At 51.5% G+C, this 20,056-nt stretch overlaps 1 protein-coding gene across 7 annotated transcripts in view; it reads left to right on the forward strand.

Moving 5' to 3' along the window:
* Positions 1 to 20,056, forward strand: part of HSF1 (heat shock transcription factor 1) — a 73,110-nt gene that overhangs the window by 18,002 nt on the left and 35,052 nt on the right. For 6 of the 7 annotated variants that reach the window (XM_087732267.1, XM_087732339.1, XM_087732420.1 and 3 more), the window contains exons 2-4: positions 2,422 to 2,530; positions 8,601 to 8,737; positions 10,582 to 10,706. In XM_087732267.1, coding sequence (XP_087588393.1) covers positions 2,422 to 2,530; positions 8,601 to 8,737; positions 10,582 to 10,706 — 371 coding nt within the window. Of the gene's footprint in view, positions 1 to 2,421; positions 2,531 to 8,600; positions 8,738 to 10,581; positions 10,707 to 20,056 lie in introns of those variants that run through there. The other variant, XM_087732751.1, reaches the window with a different exon arrangement.

Below are 20,056 nucleotides of genomic sequence, written 5' to 3' on the forward strand. Positions count from 1 at the left end.
TGGGCAGGCGTGGGCTGAGGCGGGTTGGGACCGGGGCAGGGGCTGAGTCCCCATCCCTGGAGGTATTTAAAAGTCGGGTGGATGTGGTGCTCGAGGACATGGTTCAGTGGTGGCCTTGGCAGTGCTGGGTTAACGGTTGGACTCGATGATCTTACGGGTCTTTTCCAACCTTAACGATTCTGTGATTCTATGATCTGGGCGTAGATCAAGGGAGCGGGGTGTTTTGGATGCGGTGCCGTGCCGGGAATGGCTGTGGTGCTGTGGAGCGTGCGGAGGAGGCCGCCAGCAAACTTCATTATTTTAGGGGTCAAAAAAGCAAGAACCCTCAAGTGGAGCAACTCCGGCAAAACAAAAAGGCTTGGAATGGGACTCAAAGGTGTTTTCTCTACCGCGGGTTGCCATCTTTGAGGGAGATGGCTGGTGCGCACTTCCGCCCTTCGCTGCCATCTTTCTATTGCGTTTTTTGCTATTAGAATCAACTCAGAGTACTGCTAAGTATTGGATAAGGAGTAAAGGACCTTAATGAAAACAAATACTCAGTCCTCTGAAGGAGTAAAGAAGCTCATCCGCGGACCGAAAAGCCCAAACTGTCCGCTTTTAATAAACCCTTCCCTGGTTTTGTTATTGGCAGGCAGAGTCTTTTAAAGTCTGAGGGGCTTTTTTAGTAGTCTTAATTCTTTAGGATTAATGCTACGTTGAATTTGCCCGGTAACTTTAAGATGTGCCTGTCTGAAAACCAAGCTTCGTGGATATTTGGTCTGATACTCTTAAGTCAGCTCAGAAGACGGCGGCCTCGTCTTCTCGCTGGAGGTTCACGCTGGGACTTGGCGGCTGCCTGCGGAGCCTCGTGGTGCTCAGCTCTGGCACCAATCTGACCGGGCCGGAGTTTGCAGAGCCCTCCTGGTTTCGCATTCCTCCCGTTGCTCATCGCGGCAAGGGGCGCGGGGCCTCTTCTGACCTCGTGCGGCATAACCTCCTTCAATACTGAAGTAGCAGCTTTTGAAGGTGCGTTGGTGGAGTCACTCTTGTGAGTCGGGGGGACTTTGGCGTCCTGGAGGCACCGTCCCCTGCTGCCGTGCGGGTGGTCTGGCCCGGCCCTGCCGCTTCTCCTTTGAACTAAGAAGTGGGATTGCTTCGTGGCCGTGCGATGACTTGCCAGTATCTCGTCGGGCTTGGCTCTCCTCTGGCGCTGCTGCCAGCGCTGTGTGCTGGTGGTACGTGGGATGATATTAGCAGGAGGATGGATCAGGAGCAGGGCTTCGTCATGGAAGAAAATCCAGGTTGTAAAATGCGCTCGGAGTTCTTGTGTCGCTTTGCCAGAATGAAAATCCCTTCTTTCGCTGTTTTGCAGATGCTTGTGTTGACAGTATAATTCCCGCTCAGCGTGCCAGAAAGGTAATAGAAACCATACTTGATAAAACGGCACCAGACCTGAAAGCTAAGCGGCTGAACTGTGATCCCGACTACTAGTCAGGATAGTTATAATAGTCAAAATAACTAGTTGTTCTTGGCATGCACTCTTCTGGGGGTGATAACTCATTTTCCAAACTCCGACAGCAGAAGTACCTCGGGGTTTAGAGGGGCAGGAACGCCTCCTCCCCTCTCCTGCCTAGTCCTGCTTTTTAAATCAACATGTAGAAAATGTTTATCAGTCGCAGTGAAAAATTAAAACTGGTTAGTCAGTGTTGCTCTGGCTCTGCCAGCAACAGCGCGTGTTGCTTTCGGCTGCTCCGGGCCTCGTCCGCCTTGCCTGCGTGGGCACGGCGAGCTGCCCGAGTCTGGCGGGACGCGGAATTGTCTTCATTCCTTCACAGATGTTGATGTTTAAAGTCAGGCGAGCCTGGTTGTCTTCGTTTGCTCGGAAGATCGTTGGCTGTTGCTGTAGGTGGGAAGACAAGTTAATTGGGGGAATTAATAGATTTGCAGTTGTGCAAATTGAGGTTTAATCTTTGGAGCCTGCTCAACCTCCTGGGTTGATTTTTAAGTCTCTGGGGAGTTGTGCTCTGCTGGTTCTTGATCACAGCATCAAGAGTTATTGGCGGTCTGCCTGTTCTTGATAGCTGACAGACGCACGTTGAGGTAGCCCCCGTTGGCTAAGAGCGCTCCTGCGGGCAGTTGCCCCGCGCCGCCGAGACGCGGCGACGCGCTGGCCGCTGGCCGCATCGGGAGCTGGAGGACGTGGTTGAGGTCCCTCCGAACTCTGTTCCTGGGAGCTTGCGTTGGTGAGATGGTGACAGCTTCAAACGAAGCTCATGAACTGTGTTCTTACCTACAGCGAAGGGACTCGGAGAGATGGGGCCGTTACTGATCTCGCCCGCAGCGACGCAGGCTTTATATTTGTGAAATGAAAAGGCAGGTGGGCTTCTCTCTTTCTGCGAACGGCGATTGATAACGTTTTGTTTTGTTTTGTTTTTCTGACAGAGTGGAAACAGCTTCCATGTGTTTGACCAAGGCCAATTTGCCAAGGAGGTCCTTCCAAAGTACTTCAAACATAACAACATGGCCAGCTTTGTACGGCAGCTCAATATGTGTAAGTATCTTCTGGGCAGCTCGGAGCGCAGAGGGTAACGTTCGTCCTGAAATAAGGTTCCTCTCTTCTCCCCAGGTTTAGCGTAAGGGTTTCATTGAGCTGGGAGCATTTGCTGGCTTTGCAGTCAGTTTTTGGGGACCGAGAGGTAGTTTTAAGCTTGGCCTCTGCTGAAGGGAACAACAACTTCTAAAAGTGAAAACTTCTGCTGGATATAAAGAACTTCAGACTCTCAGGCTTCTTTTATCTTGATATTTCCTGATTATTAGCGCAGGAGTTCTGCCTGCTTTCCTTGCGTTCGCCCGTCGTTAACGTTTGCGACGGCACTCTGTGTCGTGACGGAGGACCTCCTCTGGAATGCTTCCAGTGCGACAGGACCACCACGTGTGACGGCTTCTTCGCTTTCTACTGGCTTTCTGGAGGGGATGTTGCTGCCAGCGTCGCGTAGAGCGGCCATTGTCTGAACTTCCTCGTCTAAGCAGCAATTATTTAAAAAAAAAAAAAAAATCCACAGAATCAGAGCAGAATAAGGCTGGAGGGACCGCACAGTCGTTTAGTCCCGTTCTCTGCTCAAGGCAGGATCAACCACCTCTCGGTTGTTCCTGATGACTTGGCATCTAACCTATGTTTTCCAAGCCTCCAGTAATCAGGATTCCAGGAGTTCACCAAGGGAATGCCGTTAGTGTAAGGACAGCGAAGCCGTGGAGTTGGTTGCTGAATGTCTAACCCACACCTTCCTGGCTACAGTTTAAATCCTCCACTTCTCTCCTGTCTGCTGTGGATATAGAGAGATTTATTCCTTTTCCCTTCGCATCAGCCTTTGTGTCTTTGAAAACTTGATACCCCTCCTCAGACGTCTTTTTTTTTTTAGAGTAAACAGCCTGGGTTTTTAATTCTTGTAGTTTGTTTTCCAGCCTTTCACCACTTGCATCCCGTTCTGACCTGCCTTTGTTCCATCTCTTTGCTGAGGCGCAGCGGCCAACGCTGAGCGTGTCACTGGGCAGAAGAAAAAGCGCAGTGCCTGGGTCTCGAAGGCGACACTTCTGTGTCTGTCCCATGATGGCACTGGCCTCTTTCTCAGCACCGTGACATCGGCTTTTATGCTCAGCTCATGATCCACTACGGCGTTCAGATCATCTTCTGCTCAGCTACTGTCTCCCCAGTGGTTTTCCCCCCCCATATTTGTTTGGTTTTATCCCTGCCTCAGAGGTGTACCTTGTATTTGTCGGGAGTGACTTTCGTTCCTCTTGTCCGAATCACTTTGAATCGTGTCTTCCACATACCCGCCGCTCTTCCCAGCCGTGTTTTATCAGCCGGTTTAGCAAACGCGCACTGTTCAGTCCTTTGTGCCATTAATGAAGATGCTGAATGGGGCTGGGCCCACACTCATACACAGCGCTACAATATTTTTTGCTAGCTGCTCCCTAAATAAGGCTTTTTCTGTTGGGTTTACGCCCATTTTATAGCAGTTTCAGCTTGCAGATTTTCCTGCCTTGAGGATGTCGTGCTTTGGTTGGGATGTCTGCTGCTTTTCTATTGATAAAGCTTGCTCCCCTGTCATGGGGGAAAATTAAATTGGTTTAACCTGACCTTTTCTTGTCTTTTGGGGTTTTTTCCTTTGTTTTTTTACGTATGCACATGTGTACGTGAAAAGTGGCACCTGCTTGCTCTGAGGAGGGTCAGGAGTTCCCGGAGAGGTAGGGAGAGTTCCCCATCGCAGCTGAGGAGAGGTATCCCCAAAATACCAAATCCTGCCAGGGGAACAAGGACGTCGTCGGGCTACTTCTGCGTAACTAGGCACGGGACAGCCAGACACCTCCAGAACATCGCTCACCGGTGCGTGTCACCTCGCTCGCTGTTTCTTTTGCTGGAGGAGAGGAGAAGCGGCTCCTCTGTCGGGCAGGGAGGAAGGCTCAGCTCCTGCCTGCAGGCAGGGGGGGAGGTCGCCCCGCCGAGGGACGGGCTCCTTCGGCGGCGTTGCCTCCCCGCTCCAGCAGCGTCCTTCCCCCTGCACTGCTCTCGTCTGTCCCGTCACCACCTCCCGCTTGCATCTGGAGGGAGGAGGGCGATAGCTCCCGCCAAAGCACGCGTCCGCAGGTGCCTTTAGCGCTTGCGTGTCCTGGAACGCTTTGGAATAGGCTCACCCTGAGCATCAGCTTGTAAAAGAAGGTACAGGCTGCCCCTCCAGCTGACGCTGTTGGAACTGGGGAATAATAAGAAGCAAGCAGGCCGTCTGGTCTGGTCCCGCTCGCTGTGTGTGATGTTAAAAGGGCAGGGGGAATCACGTTATTCCGGGTGTCTGCTCCCCCTTTCAATAGCAGGGCTGGAAGGGCTGGATCAGAATTAGGTGACCGGACAAAAGCACACCTGGGTGACAAGTGTTCTTTTAAAAAGGGGGGAAAAAGAAGTAATAAATCTCCCAAGACCAAGCTAAGACAGGGCCAAAACTTCTTTCTAACGACACCTTTCCCAAGTGGTTCAATATTTCTGGAAAAAAAAAGTGTTCTGATCAGAAATAGAACTGAGATTTTTTTTTTTACGACCTCAAGAGTTGGGTTTTCCGAACAAAATTCCGGCCCTCCACCAGACTTTTGGATCTTCCTTACGTGTTCTGCTACACTGCCGCGATAGCCTGATGTAGTATTGAGACGACGGAAAGCTCAGCTTCACGTCTTGCACCAGAAAAGGAGTAAGCGTAACCTCCATGTCCAGGTGTTCGTAGCTTTTTTCCTATGCTTCATCTGTTTTTTAACATTGATCCTCTTCTTCCCAGTCTGTGTTACAGAGGCTTTGATTTACTTGAATTACGAAAGGGATTTCTTACCCTGTGATTGGTGGCAGTTTGAGGATTTCAGTTTATTTTAGATTTGAGTGACATGGCAGACGTACGTCCAAACTTGAAAGTAAATTCAGAGTTTGTCCCTGCGCTGCTTGTCCTGTTTGCCTGACGAGCAGGGATTGCTGAAGGACGTGTCGTAAAGAAGAAGATACCCGAGATGGAACGGGATTTTCTACACATCGTTTGTTGGGGCTTGCTTGTTTACGGTACAGCCGTGCAGTTACCGTTGCGTTTTTCTCAAATGGCTTCATGTTTGGCGTAATCGTATTGCCTGTTCGCAGGGAAATTTGAAGTTCGTTGTCCTGGCTGGGCGAGTCGCCCGGGAAGGGGCAGGGTGCCTCTGGGCGAGCTCCCAGGCCGCGGGTCCCTCGGCAAAACCTGCGTGAGGGTTATGAACCTCTGCAGAAGCGGTGTTCGCTGGCGTGGGCTGAGCCTTGCTCGCCTGTCTGGGCACGGCCACGGGCAAAGCAAGCAGTCTGCTGCCAGCTCGGAGGGCAGGTCTGCCTCGGGACACCGCTGCTCCTGTCCAGGTTGCTGTACGAGCAAACTGCGTCCGAGTTGGTGTTTCAGGTTGGGTCCCTCCGGTACGCGAACGGAGGGCTGTCCAAAGCTTTTGCTGACCGAGTATCTCCACGCTGCCGGTTCCCTGCCCTCTACTAACCAAGCAATATTCTCTTTCTCCATGCTCCCCCCTTCCCAGTTTTCCGCACTTATCCTCCTTAATCCTCCTCTTACCCTTCGGACGTGCAAGGAAATGGAGAACCGCCTGACCGTGTAAATGCTCCGAGATCGATGGGTGCGTTTGTAGCTGCTGCTTCCCGCCAGCTCGCCGGAACACGCTGGGATTATCCCAGAGACGTTGCTTCACGGCAGTCTGCTCCCCTTCCTCCCCGCACACCCGGATCTGCATTCGCGTTTTGGCTGCGGGTCCTCGTGATAGGCAGCAGCATAAAGGATGCCTTTCATACACCTCTCACGTGGAGGTTATATCAGGGATTAACTTTAATGCTCCAGATGTGGGCTGCAGAGAGCATTCCGATGTTATTAGAAAGGATGACATTTTCATTACCTCTCAACACCAGCTCTTTGAATAGCCGTGGGGCACATTCTGTGCTTCGTGACCGGAGCCTTTCGTTTTTAAGGATCACTTGAATAACCGAAAACTGGCTAATATCACTACAATAATGTGTAATTTCTCTAAATCGCTTTCTGCTGCAAGTGCAGGAAGCTTTTTTTTTACCGCAGCTGTGTTCTGAGCAACTTAAATAACACTCTTGATTTATCCTAGTGGTTTACAGAAATGCTGAGATCCAAAAATACTTTGATGCGCTACACTCTGTTCTCGAGTGGCTTTTAGGTGTTTTAAGTACATCTGAAGACTTTGGTGCATAACTTCTGCCTGAAGTGTTGAGGAAGCACCTTCCAGCACGCCCTTCCCTTCCCTTCCCTTCCCTTCCCTTCCCTTCCCTTCCCTTCCCTTCCCTTCCCTTCCCTTCCCTTCCCTTCCCTTCCCTTCCCTTCCCTTCCCTTCCCTTCCCTTCCCTTCCCTTCCCTTCCCTTCCCTTCCCTTCCCTTCCCTTCCCTTCCCTTCCCTTCCCTTCCCTTCCCTTCCCTTCCCTTCCCTTCCCTTCCCTTCCTTCCCTTCCCTTCCCTTCCCTTCCCTTCCCTTCCCTTCCCTTCCCTTCCTTCCCTTCCTTCCCTTCCCTTCCCTTCCTTCCCTTCCCTTCCCTTCCCTTCCCTTCCTTCCTTCCCTTCCCTTCCCTTCCCTTCCCTTCCCTTCCCTTCCCTTCCCTTCCCTTCCCTTCCCTTCCCTTCCCTTCCCTTCCCTTCCCTTCCCTTCCCTTCCCTTCCCTTCCCTTCCCTTCCCTTCCTTCCCTTCCCTTCCTTCCTTCCCTTCCCTTCCCTTCCCTTCCCTTCCCTTCCCTTCCCTTCCCTTCCCTTCCCTTCCCTTCCCTTCCCTTCCCTTCCCTTCCCTTCCCTTCCCTTCCCTTCCCTTCCCTTCCCTTCCCTTCCCTTCCCTTCCCTTCCCTTCCCTTCCCTTCCCTCGCAGCCGAGGAATTGCGCCCTCGCCAGAAGGTCGCGTTGCTGCGGGAATAACAAAGTGGTGCTTGTCGCAGTGGTGCTGGGGAGTTGTTCGGAGCCGGGATGTTTTTAATCCTCATATATTAGAATGAGAAAAACTCTATGGACTTACATTTCTTAAGGTGGAGTAGGCTTAGGAGTGTCGGGCTGTAGTATAAGGTGCGTGGGCCGGTAACTTGAACGTCTGCTTCAGGACTAGTGACCCCGTTTGCAGAGATTGTCGGCCCTGTCCTAGAAGTGTCGCACAGCTCATTGAGGAAGGCGTTTTCTGGAAAGGCTCTGAAGCCTTTGGGAAGTCATTTATTTACCTTCTGTGCCTTGCGGTCTCCTTTACTATAAGAAAATTGCCCCTTGTTTTCAGGTTAAGGATCAGGGTGCCTGCAGTGCCTGGAGCGTGCGTTGTCGCAGGCGTGCCAGCCACGGCAGCCTGCGTCGCGGACGCGTAGGGGGAGGTGGCACGTGCTGCAGCGAGAAGGCACCGAAACGGAGAATGGAGGGGCCTGGGCGTCCAGTTCAGTGCAGTGATAACTCATCTCCCACTGTCTGCTGATGGACACCTGCGTGGTTTTGTCTCCAAAGCGTTCCTGTTTTCATGAGTACGCAAGGCGATAGCAGTGGTGCTTCATCTGCATCGGGTATGCTGCTGAGCACATGGCTAATTGCTCTCAGAAACCATTTTATTCCCTGACTAAATAAAACATAAGCCCTCTGGGACTGCCTGGAGCGCGTGCTAAATGTCGGAGTCTCTTTTTGGTGGGATTCTTGAAAGAAGTTTTGTTGAAATATCTGTCTTTCCGTACCGTGCTCTGCGTTGAAAAGGCAAGGCAGGGTGCTGCAACAGCCCGGCTCCGCTCTCCTGGGGAGAAATGGAGGCAGGGGACGGATGTGGTGGCTGGAGAGGACTCGTACCGCTTGCCTTCAGACCGTAGAGAGAGGATCAGCAGAAGCCTCTGTCCCCATGTCTGTCAGTTTACGGAAGGGTTTCTCATTCCACATAGCATTTTTAGGAGGAGATGGGTTGGAAAGGACTACCACAGCGACAGAGCACTGGGTGTTGAAGCGAACAAGGGTAACTTGTGCCAGTTTCTGCTTTCTCAAGTTCACATGTAGCCTGTTAAGCTTTTCTCCAATTATCTACCCTTTGATTTTCAGATGGCTTTCGAAAGGTTGTCCACATTGAGCAGGGAGGACTGGTGAAGCCAGAGAAAGATGATACTGAATTCCAGCATCCGTACTTCATCCGAGGCCAGGAACATCTCCTGGAGAACATCAAGAGGAAAGTAACCAGCGTAAGTTTATACAACAGATCTTGCTCTAGACGAGCTCCTTAGAGGATTGAGCTGAAAAGCATCGGTGTGCTCTAGGGGTTGCTGGACGCTGGCGCCGTTGGTTATTGTTTCAGGCCAGCAGCTCCTCTGGCTGCCTCCCCCCTCACCCAGGTACCAGCTGCAGTGCCATCCCGCTGATCAGCTGGCTTCAGGTTCTTGGTACCAGTCCCTTTGGGTCCTGGGTCTTTTGCTCAGTGTTTTCAGCATCAGGTCCTTTATGGCACTGCTTGGGCCTTCCCACACCTCCCACACCACCAGCAGAGAACAGCCAGCACTCTGCCCCTGCAAGCCAGAGTGTTTCCGAGTTCAGTAAAACGGGGCACTACATTTTTCCTGTTTTTCTGGACAAGTAGCATCTGTTTGACCTTAGCTTGATGGAGGGAAGTTTGCTGTGTCCTCTGGAGAGATGGAAGAGCAACTGTGCCTTTCAGTAGGAGGGAGCTGAGCTGCAGTCTTTACTTAACGTGCTTCAAGGAATGAAAAATACGGACACGCGGTGTGTACACACGGACATGAAGATAGGGTAGATGTAGCAGTGGAAGGAGGAAAAGGAAGGATGAGATACCTGAATTGTTTTAAATGAGTTAACCTCCAGCATATCCCAAATACAGCGCATTTTCCCTTTAAGCTCTCAGATGTGCTTTACAACTGCCCCCGTTTCTTGCAACACAGAGTTGCGGTGCGTGTACTGAAGACACGGTATAGCAACAGTTGCTATCGGGAGCTCCAAAAACGCTTATGAACTTTCCAGGCTAATTTATTGGTCCTGAAGTGTGGGCTGGAGAAACATGTTTTTGTCATTCTTTTCCAAATATTAATCAAAGCAATGTGTAGAGAGAGTAGCTCGCTCCTCTCTCTATCCCAGGGTGCTCTCAAATAACCGTGAGCGCCATTTTCACCGAGGCATTTAGCTCCTCTAGACATTTTCGCAGTGGGCAAACGCGTTAGAAGGATGTGAGGAGATCTTAAAGATATATGGCCTGCTGGCAGGTGGAGTGGAGAGGAGCTGCTATTGAATAGGTGAGATGTGTTAACCCCTATAACGGCTGGCAGATTCATGGACTTCTCACGTGGTACGGCTCTCGTGAAACATGCCTAGGTGTCGTTTCTCGTGAGTGTTTTATCAGGAAAATAAAATCGTCTGCTCAGGGTCTTCTCCTCAGCTGCTGTAGCACTTGTAGTGGAAATGCTGGGGATGTCGAGCGACGGGCTGCTGCTCAGGGGTCTCTGGAGGAGGCTTACCGTTCCGCCTGCCGGCCTCTGCTGCAGTCAGCTCCGCTGCCCTTTTTCTCCTGATTTTCTTTCTCAAACCGGCTAATGACTTCCTTAATTGCTACGATACTCAGTTCGCTGCACGCAGCAGAGCCTTTTGCAAGCGCGCAAGAAGAACGTTTGTGTCCCGCCTTCGGTGCAGATGAGCTCCCTGCTCTTTGTGGCCGCGAAGTTTGAGTTCTGGGATTGTCGTAGATGAGAACGTCTCGGCCCGTTGGCTGCCTGAAGGTCTGCGTAGGCGAACAGCTCTTGGGCAGGCCTTCGCTTTTACCCGAGCACTGTGTTTCTGATCCAAAAAGATTTTTATTTTTTTTTAGGCTGCGACAGAGTTTGATGTTTTCACATAGCAATATGCTGGCAGAAAACTCGCTTTGTAGGCGGCTGGGTTTAGTCCCTCGACACAAGGCACTCAGGTGTGGATGCAGCGCTTGGCCTAGAGAGTGGGGGTGAATTATTTGCAGTATCAACTTTGAAGCTTAAATAACCGTTTTGTAGGAAGGAAACATCACTGACATCTTCCTTTCTGTCTCCAGGTATCCAGTATAAAGAATGAGGATATAAAGGTTCGGCAAGACAATGTCACCAAGTTACTGACTGACATCCAGGTGATGAAAGGAAAGCAGGAGAGCATGGACTCCAAGCTGATAGCCATGAAGCAGTATGTATGTGGGGAGGGGATGGCAGGAAACGCAGGAGAGTTTGCTCAGCGATTCCTTTCCTGAACACGTTATTTTTAAGACCTCATCGGAGAGAAGGCTGGCCGCTGCTTGCTTGCTCTCTGTTCCAGCTCCCAGTTGTCTCAGGAGTATGGCCTGGGCTGTAAGGGGCTTCTGCTTAGGGCAAGAAGGGGTGGTGGAGGGACCGTTTGAACACAATTAAAACCCATTAAAGACCTGGTGTCACAGCAGCCAGGCCCGCGACCCCAGACACGGTGTAAAGCTTCCTTGGAGTACAGCTCTGCTTCGAGGTATCAGCTGGAAAGGCTGTGAAGGCTTCAGGAGCTTCCTCCCTGCCGCGGGGGTTGCAATCTGAAATTTCAGTCAATGCACGGTGCTGGGGGTGGGTTTTTTTTTTTCCTCCCACAAAGCACAACTACTCTGTCTTGTCTACGCTGCACCAGGGTACTCAAGTCATTTGGGATCATGTCTGCTGTCCTGCTCTAATACTGTACTCTTCCTCCAGGCTCTTGACTTCTTGCCCCCGGTTAGATTCTCGCTGGACACCGCTCGCCCAGTATTGCTGTTGGGTTGGGAGGCAAAACGGGTGATCTTGACTCCCACTAGTAACTATTGCCTTACCTTTCGAGGTGATCGGGGCACTGTTGCTCACCCGTGCGTGCCTTTTTCCCATGGTGGTCATACAGAATTTCGTTAGTGTCACCTAATCAGAATCTTGTAACGGTGCACCGGGACCTGGCTGCCCTCCCGGACGGCAGGCTCTGCGGGAAATCTGCCAGTGGTAAGGCTCGCACTGAGGCTCCAGGTTGCCTTTCAGTTTAGACATGTTTAGAACATGGAGTGCGGGTGTCCGATGCCCTTAATCACCTTTATAAATCTTGATTTAAAGCTCTTATGAGGTTTTTTTTTTCCCTTGTTTACCTCCTCACAAAGTGGAGTGAGTCATACATTGGTGAAGTTTATTTTATGCCTGGCTTCTTCATCTCTGCCATTGTTTCTAAGGAATTGGGTTCTGGGTCTTACGGGAAACGGAGCGAGCAGCCCTCCGTTCTCGCTGGATGAAGCAGGAAGGCAGGGTGGGGATTTCGAAGGGACGCTTTCACAGTGGAAAAATATTTCCTCCGCACCGTGTTCCAAAGCCTCCCTTTTCTTGGATTTCATTGCTATATCTTGTGCTTGCAGACCACTTCCCTGCACCTCTGGTGTTCATGGGAGGGGAGAGAACCTGCTTCGTCTCCAAGGTCATTCTAGATGATTCTCTCCATCTTCTATGTGCCCCAGGTATGAGCGCCCAGCTTTACATCGAGGCTGTGCTTCTCCTCAGGCGCCTTGCGAGGGGAGAAGGAAAAGCAGATTGTCCTTCTCACCTGCTGGTAAACGGCGGCAGGGAGAAGATTTGTGCACCGCTATCCGTGCTGCCGTTTCACGGGTCTACAGGCAGCAGAGGCGGCTCTTTCTGTTTTCCCTTTCAAGTGAGCCAAGTGGCTTCCCTCGCACGGCGTCGAATGAAAACCTCACGTACAGCCAACCCCGAAGGACCAAAAAGCTGCCTTCACAGAGCGTTCCCAACACGCTTGTAGCCAGCTGCGCTCCTTTCCTGCGAAACAAACGGAAACGCGACCTTCGTTAGCCCTCCAGCAGTTGTACGAGTTGTGTCAGATGACTTGTCCGTCATGAGCCCGCTGTTAGCTCCACAGCAGGACAAACTTGTGTGTCCCTGGATCGGAAGCCGTTTTTTCCGCTTTCCTGGAAGCGCAATCAGCTGCCTAAAACAATTAGTTCGCCACGCACCATGATGCATCGTGTCCTTTGGCAGCTCCGGTCCCAGCCGTTACCACAAGTTCGTGCCGGAGGCTTCTGCTTTTGCGCGTTGGTTCTCTGTCGCTCGCAGGAAGAGCAGGCGACACCGGGAGCCACCTTTAAACCCAGCTGCCGGTCTTGTGGTCCCAGCACACGGTGCTCATCTGAATTTCCGTGGCTCTTGCAGTCCTGTGGCCTGTTTTGAGGTTAAGTCTCTAGGCTTGTACCCCTGTATTAAGGATGAGAGCGTTCACACATGCATTATGCGTCTCTAGGCTGCATTCTGGCTGCTCCATTGGCTCTCGCTAAAGCAAACATTAGCATTATTAATTATAAATGGTCTGTAAACCACTAGGTGGAGTGCCTACAGCGGTACTTTGAGCTCTACTGATAGCAGAGAACTGGCAACCTCTCTCAAAGCCAAGAAGCTTCCCTCCTCCCTTCAGGAAGCTAGTTATTGACCGATTAATAAAAAATCTGTTTTGCACTTTTTGGAAGGTTTATCAGATAAATAGGCTCCTGTAGGACAATCAAAATTAAACTATTTGTGTGCACTATGAGTGCTGCACAACGGCCTATTAGCAGGTCTTCATCTTGAGACTGCTGCCTGGAAGAGGCGCGGTACCAGATGAGCCCAAAGCGCCGTACCGGCTGCCGCGCGCGTGCTCCCGCGCTGTACCGCGCCTCGGCTCCGGCGCTCTGCCACAAGAGCTGGTTTGATTGCCAGCGCAACAGAAAACATCCCACAGAGAGAACTGGGGACCGGTGAGGGGGGCAGGTCGAGCGGAAGGGCTGGGAGCGCGGGAGCGGGCAGCGGGACCACCGCTCCTCAGCCCCGACCCGCTGCCGGGCTGAGCTGCCTGGGGGCACCCACCCCAAGCAGGTGCTGTGCGGGCTCAACACCCCGCTGCAAGCTCTCCAGAGCTTGGAATAGCATCGTCACCTCTTCTGGGCTGAACGTGCTCCATTCTTCCTGGCTGCTTCTCCATCCTTCACAGCCATTAGTAACGGGGTTTTTTGGTCTTCTGCAGGTTCTCCGTATCTCTCGGTAAACGCAGCTTTTGGGTCTGCATTTCATTATCTTCCGTTTCTCCCATCTCCGTTATTAGTACCGATCCCTGTGCTTGGATTGCTGTTCCGTTCCTGGAGGGCAGAGTTTTCAGCCATTTTCCATGTCTTCATTTTCTCAGGAACTTGTGGTTAAAAGTGCTCTTCTTCCTTCTTGAAGAACGCTACATCCAGTTCACTGAAGGTTAGTCTTTTCAGTTCTGAATCTGCGGTGTCCTTCAAAGCATCGGCTGGTTCTTATCATATCATAGTCGCTTGTTTTCTTGACAAGTTTTATAGATGTTCTTGAGGGCCTGCTGCTTGACATCATGTTGCGTCCAGGTGGACCTGGCAGTTAGGTTAACGGTTGGACTCGATGATCTCAGAGGTCTTTTCCAACCTTAATGATTCTATGATTCTGTGATCTCTACAGCAGCGTTGTTCCAGGTTCTTCTCCTTCCCCTTCGCCACACCAACATCAACAGTCAACCTCCTCTAGCATCTGCTCCGCTACGGTCATTTCGTAGGTGAAATGGTGTGGGTTAAGACCTTCAGCTTGTGTCTGTTGTGCTGCCGCTTCTCGATGAATCGCTACAGCTGGCAGCAGCCGGACTCCTGTTGGATTCCCGCCTTAACCGCGCCACAAAGCGCGCCGAGGTCTCTGTTGCAAATTCTGTGGGAATAATGGCTTTTACTCCTCCAGCGTGAAGGCTCGAAAGACGTTGATGGCTGAATACAGGAACCATTTGTATCCGCACGAGATGGAAGAGACTTCAGTCGCGACGCAGAACTTCCAGACGGACCTGCTGCTTCATCGGCTGTTCATGCAGACAACCGGCTGCTGGCTGTTGCCGCGCAGCCACCGGTGTGCGGGGGAATTGGGGAAAAAAACACCCATTCAGACTGCAACAGGCTCGGACTCGGGGAGGAGGAGCCCAGCTGTCAAAGAAACTCTGGCGCGTGTTGGTCTGTGAGGGAGACGATGAGTAACGGTGACCGCCTGAAGTTTTTCTAGACAGAAATACACAGTGTGGTTCAAACTGCCTTGCGCTGGCCTTGCACACCCTAACTTCTAGAAACAACCACCGAGCCTTCCAGCGCCGGAGGGGATTAGCTGAAGTTACTTGTGTGAAGGGAACTTCAACTGAACGTCTGAGGTTTTTCCAGCCGTGAGTTAGGAGCAGGTTCATTCTGCTGTGAAAACGGGCTGGTTTTGTTTGGCTAAGCGCGAGATTGCTGCGAACGAAGAGTGGTAGCTCCGAAAATGAGCTTGCGATGGGACCAAAAGATGCTGCGTTCGTTCTCTTTTGATACTAACGGTTACGGGTAGGAGATCTCAGTTAACTGTTGGCTTTGTAAAAGACGTAGGTCCGACCACAACCAGAGGAGCGTGTCTTGGTCTTGTATCAGCAGTGTAAGAACGTTGAATTGTTGAGCAAACTTCAGGAACAGAAACACGAATGACTAAAGGGGTAGGAACTTGCTGCGTAACGAGTGACCGGAGGAGCTCAGCCGCCTTTGCTGACAAAGGGAGGTGAGCGAGCGCTGACGGAGGTGACTCCAGCCGGAGGAACGGTAGCTTCCCTATTTTTCATGCAGTAACAGAGGTGAGAATAGATGAAATCAGACTAGCAGTAAGATCTGTGCTCTTAAGTGAAAAGAAGTATTTGAATAATATGCGGAAGACTGCGGTTGATTCCTTCACCACTGAAAATGTGAATTCAAGATTCTCCGTTTCAGCCCCAGCTGCTGGTCTTGAAGCAGGGGTGAACGCACGTGAGTGCTACGGCTTGTGCCTCCAGGGCAGACGATCACAGCGTCCTGGGTATTTTTGGCTTGAAAGCCAAGATTTCAGTGTCTGGTGTCTTCCTAGTGCTCTTCCCCTTCCCCCTGGCCGAGAGGCCTGTCCCCATCTTACAGATTTTTGAGGAATCCAATCCCAAGACTCTTTTTCCCCATGAAAGCGGTATGTTGTAGGCACTAGCGTGAGCCGCCTGCAAACGTGACTTTGTTCTCCATGTTGAACTTGGCTCTGAGCAGACTTGCTCCTCCGCAGCAGAGACCTGCGTGGGAGTCACTCCTGTGCAATCCTGCTGGCTTCGGAGCGGAGACACCGGTGGAAACAGGGAGTTGTTGCTGTTGTACCGGTGGGCAGGTAACACCTGAAGGAGGGTCTCTAGGCCAGCTGTTCTTCATCCGCTCCATCATACTCCTCCAGCAAAGAGCTCTGCTGTCTGGCCGAGGCTGAGCGCAGCGGCATTCGGCCTGCGCCCCGCGTCTGGCGAGGCGTCTCTGCACGGTTACCCTGGGAAATTACAACTGGTCTGTGCCGCCCGAAACAGTGACAGTCGTCTCCAAAGGGATGAGGGTGCCAGGAGCATCAGGCTGTTTCTTAGCGCCTGAAACGCTCCATTCTTAATTATTTTTTTTCTGTCAAAAGGTGTATTTCGACTTGGGGGAAGGGGGCTCGCTTTAGCTAAACACACCAGGTGTAATTTATATTAAGCTGCTTTGTTGGCATAAAAAAAAGTTTACGGTCACGGCTTGTCTTCTGTCGAAGTCAGATCTTTGGAGCATATTGAAAACGCAGATGGCTCGTAGCTCGTAGAGGGAAAGCTGTTCTGGGGGTTTTTACTGGTTTGATTTGGCTATCATCTTTGGCACATCCAATATAACGCTCGTAGTAAATGTCTTTTTATTGCACAGCTGTGAACAGACCTTCCCAAATCTTCTCATACTGACTCAGCTTAGCTCAAAAAGTCTGCCGGAAAGACTCAGGAATTCAGTCAAACCCATCTCCGCTGCCCTGTGGTAACTAACGCCTGTCCGGGTAAGGTGCCGTCAGTCTCTAGCGCTGGCAGCAAATGGCGGAGGGCAGATAAACTGAACTTTGGACGTGAAAATATTTATTCTTCCTTGTCAGCAGCTCCTTCAGCAGAGCTGGATAGGGCTCCCGAGGGGCTGCGGCTTTGCGAGTGAGGACGTCGCTTCCCTGGAGCACGGCGGGGTCTCACCTGTTTAGGTTTGGTTCATCCGCTCTTACTCTGAGATATTGGGGTATTTTTTGTTAGTTTTAGTGTGGATTTTTTGTTTCTGGAAAACAGAAGTCCCTTGTCTTCTTCCAGGTATTTTATGGGCCTCTGGAGATTTATTTTTTTTTTTTAAAAAAAAGGGGCAAGCAAGCTACGGGTGAACCAAGTGTCTGAAACGGCCGTGAGCTTTAGGGAAGCTTTTAATGCTCTTCGTGGCCTCCTGGCTTTTGGAGTTAAGGGTTGCATTGCGTCACGATTTCCCTGTCCTGCCGGTTACCTCGTGGAGAAAGATGTGCAAAAGGAGCAAATCCTCTCATCCTGGGGGCCGCGGAGCCCGAGGCTCCCTCGCCTCTTGCTGAAGAAAGAAGGAGCCGCGCTTCGCTCGGGCAGCGGTGCTGCAGCGGAGCTTTCGTCCGCTCCCGCTGCTGAAGCGGGACCTGGAGCCGAGGCTGAGCGCGCCCCTCCGCTTGGTTATGCTCCTCTGTTATCCTCAGCTGCCTTTTTCAGATAGTTAACCATCTGAAAATTACTTCTTTTGCTGATTTTTTTTTTCCCCCTGTTTATCACGAAGTGAAATTTATTGGAGCATGTGAAGACAAGCCCTTCGGGCAGCTCTGTGTAGATTAAATAAGTCTTAAAGAGGCCTTGAATTTTGGTTTTGCACTCTGCTTCAAAACAGCTTATGCTAACGCATCCCTTCCGTCGTCCCGTTCTCTCAGTCGTGGTGTCTTGTGCGAGTCCGGCGTAGAAGTGATTCTTTGCAACTGCCGCCGCGCAGCCCGGCGTCGCGTGGGCTCCTGGCGGCCGCAGCGGCTGAAGGAGCCTGCAGTTTGAACGCTTGGCTTTTCCAGAAGCGAAGAGCAAAGGTGAGCGGCAAACGCTGCGAGCCGTGTCAGGGCCGGGGCACCGAGGCGTTGGGACGGCTCTCGCTCTCCTTCCCGCCAGGGTCAGCATCGCTACTGCCCAGGCGAAGCATCGGTAGCTTAAGGTTTTCTCTAACTTCTCGGTGCTGGTCTTTGGGAAGCGCGTTGGACAGTATTGCTTTTTACTCTGCAGCACCATCAGCAGTTTCTTATCGGCGCTGGGGCTTTGCTGGAACAGTTATTAACAGGTTGACTGCGGTAAGTCAGCGTGATGTCAAAGGGTACGGCGGAGCTTAAATGCCTGATTTCCCAACAGCCAGCGTGCTTTTTCTCACGAGGAGTTTCGTGTTAAAAGCGTTCCCGTTAGTATCTTTTCTAGTTCTGATTGCTTTTATCTTTTAGTATTTCAAAATTGGAAAGTCATCAGAAACCCACCGCGGGAGGAGGGATGGGAACGCCAGCTCTGGCGGCGGGGAGGGCGGCCGCTCGGCCCCCGTCCCTTCAGCTGGGAGGCCGCTGCCTCCCAGAGATCTTCCAGGCAAAGAGCGGTTATTAATTACACTAAATTTTGAGCAGGTTACTGACCTAGAATTTCTGCAGTTTCTTTTGGCTTCCATTCTGCTTTCTTAGCTTCTGAAGCAGTGACTCATCTAAGCCAAATGTTTTCTTCTGGGCTTTTTAACTTGGAAGGGTTCAGGTTTTAAACTGACAGTTGCAGTTAAAGCTGGCTCTCCTGGTGCCGCCGTGGTACCGAACAACGTTTAACCGAATAATAATGTTCTTGCCCAGCTCCAGGTCTATCCGTGTCTTTCTGTAACTCCTCACCTCTTGGGACCTGCCCGCAGCTCCCTAAGGAGAGGGTTTTAGCTTAACCTTAGGCGTGGTAGCGCGCTCGTCTTTTCGGAGCATAAACAAGTCGGGAAGACCACGCTTGGACTTCTTTTTATCCGTACGCGCCTGCTGCAGGGATGGAATGGTAGGCAACGGATTTCTGCGCGGCGGTGGCTGCCCTGGAAAAGCGCTGCGGTAATGACTGACGTTACAAGGATAACGAAACGAGCCCGAACGCTGCCTGCGCAAGGAGGGTGGAGAAACCAAACCGGCGCTCTAAACCGAGACGTGGTCTCTCGATCTGGAAATATTTGTCCTGACGAGTTCTTTCGTAGGGAGGAAGGAGGCCTCTGCCTGCCCGCCTGCCTCTCCCGGCAGCGACCGCGCTCGCCGCTCCCCTGCCCGCAGCCTTCCCGAGCGCCGCTGCCCTCGCGCAGAGCCCGGGGCAGGAAGGGGAGACGGGGAGGCTGTCGCTTCCCGGTGATTCATCGGCTCCGCTCGGGCCCGGTGGGAGCCCAAGTGTATCCGTAAGTTTAATTTTAAACAGATTGCTGAAAGCAGCGAGCTAGCCGTGGTGTCTGCACCTGTTTTTATCGGTTTTCTCCACGTCTCCTTCGGGGATTGTGCTCTCTCTGGCTCAGCGCGTGAAGCGCTGCCATGGGACGCCGAGAGCACTTCCTCCTGGCCAGACTCTGTTTACAAGGCCCCGCCGCTTTTACAAGGCCCCCGTTGCTAACAGAATTTAAAAGTTAAAATTTCTCTTGACAAAAATAAATCTAAACAGACACAAGAACTTGGCCTTTTGCAGCATAATTCCTCTTCACCAGAATTAGTTTACCGTATGCAAACCCCCAGTAAATCATACCAAATAATTTTGACCCGTGTAGCTTGCTTTATGGTTTCAGGGTTCCAAAAGCAACATATATATTATCGTTTGACACTGACCTAAGGGGATAGAGTTTGCATTAGAACATTTGTTGAAAAGATTGAATCCATCAGTGTTAGGTGAGAGAAAAGCTGAGCTAGGACATAATGAAGCCAAGTAGGTGATATCCAAGTTTAGTCACCGTGCTCGGAAAAGCCTCATTAACAGAAGCCCCCCCACCTTCGGGGAGCGAGGCGCTCCGGCTAAAAGCTGCTTAAAATCGTCTGGGAGATGAGTAACTGCGTGGCTTTTAGTCAGGGGCTTAGAATTAGGCAGAACTTTGCAGCCCTGCTTCTCTCTTCACCTTTCCTCAATAACTCCGAGAGAGCAACTGTTTTCTTCTGCATATCTGTTCTGCACGTCTGTGCCGGCGTGGAAAAAATGAGGCCCGGTCTATATAGCAAAGGCGTAACGTTTGTAAGGTGCTCTTCTGGCGAAATTGCCGGCCAGGTATTTTCTGTGGTTTACACCCTGCTTTATGAGTCCGTATATCTCGTCTGCTGTTTCTGCGGGCCGGCCGAGCGGTGCGGGGTGTTTCGGGGCGGGGGGACGGGGTCTCCTAAGCCGGAACTGGAAAGTCTGTTGCACTGCAGGTTACTGTGCCCTTTACCTTCGAACCAAGTTTTAATTTTTTGTTTTCTATACACAGGTCAGTTTACAGGCAAACTTGACCTTGACCTGTAAATAGCCCCCGGTGGCGATCCGACCTGTTTCAGAGACTCTGTTGGCTTCGTCCCAGCCAGCGGTGCCGGTTAGGGCGGTAACAGCAAGTAACATTTTACTTCTCCTGTATGGTTTTTTTTAACAACATCTTTGCTAGGACAGAGCAGCGC

The sequence above is a fragment of the Nipponia nippon genome, unplaced genomic scaffold (assembly GCF_047370975.1).
Source record: "Nipponia nippon isolate SJK-2023a ecotype South Korea unplaced genomic scaffold, ASM4737097v1 scaffold_1, whole genome shotgun sequence".
NCBI lineage: Eukaryota > Metazoa > Chordata > Aves > Pelecaniformes > Threskiornithidae > Nipponia > Nipponia nippon.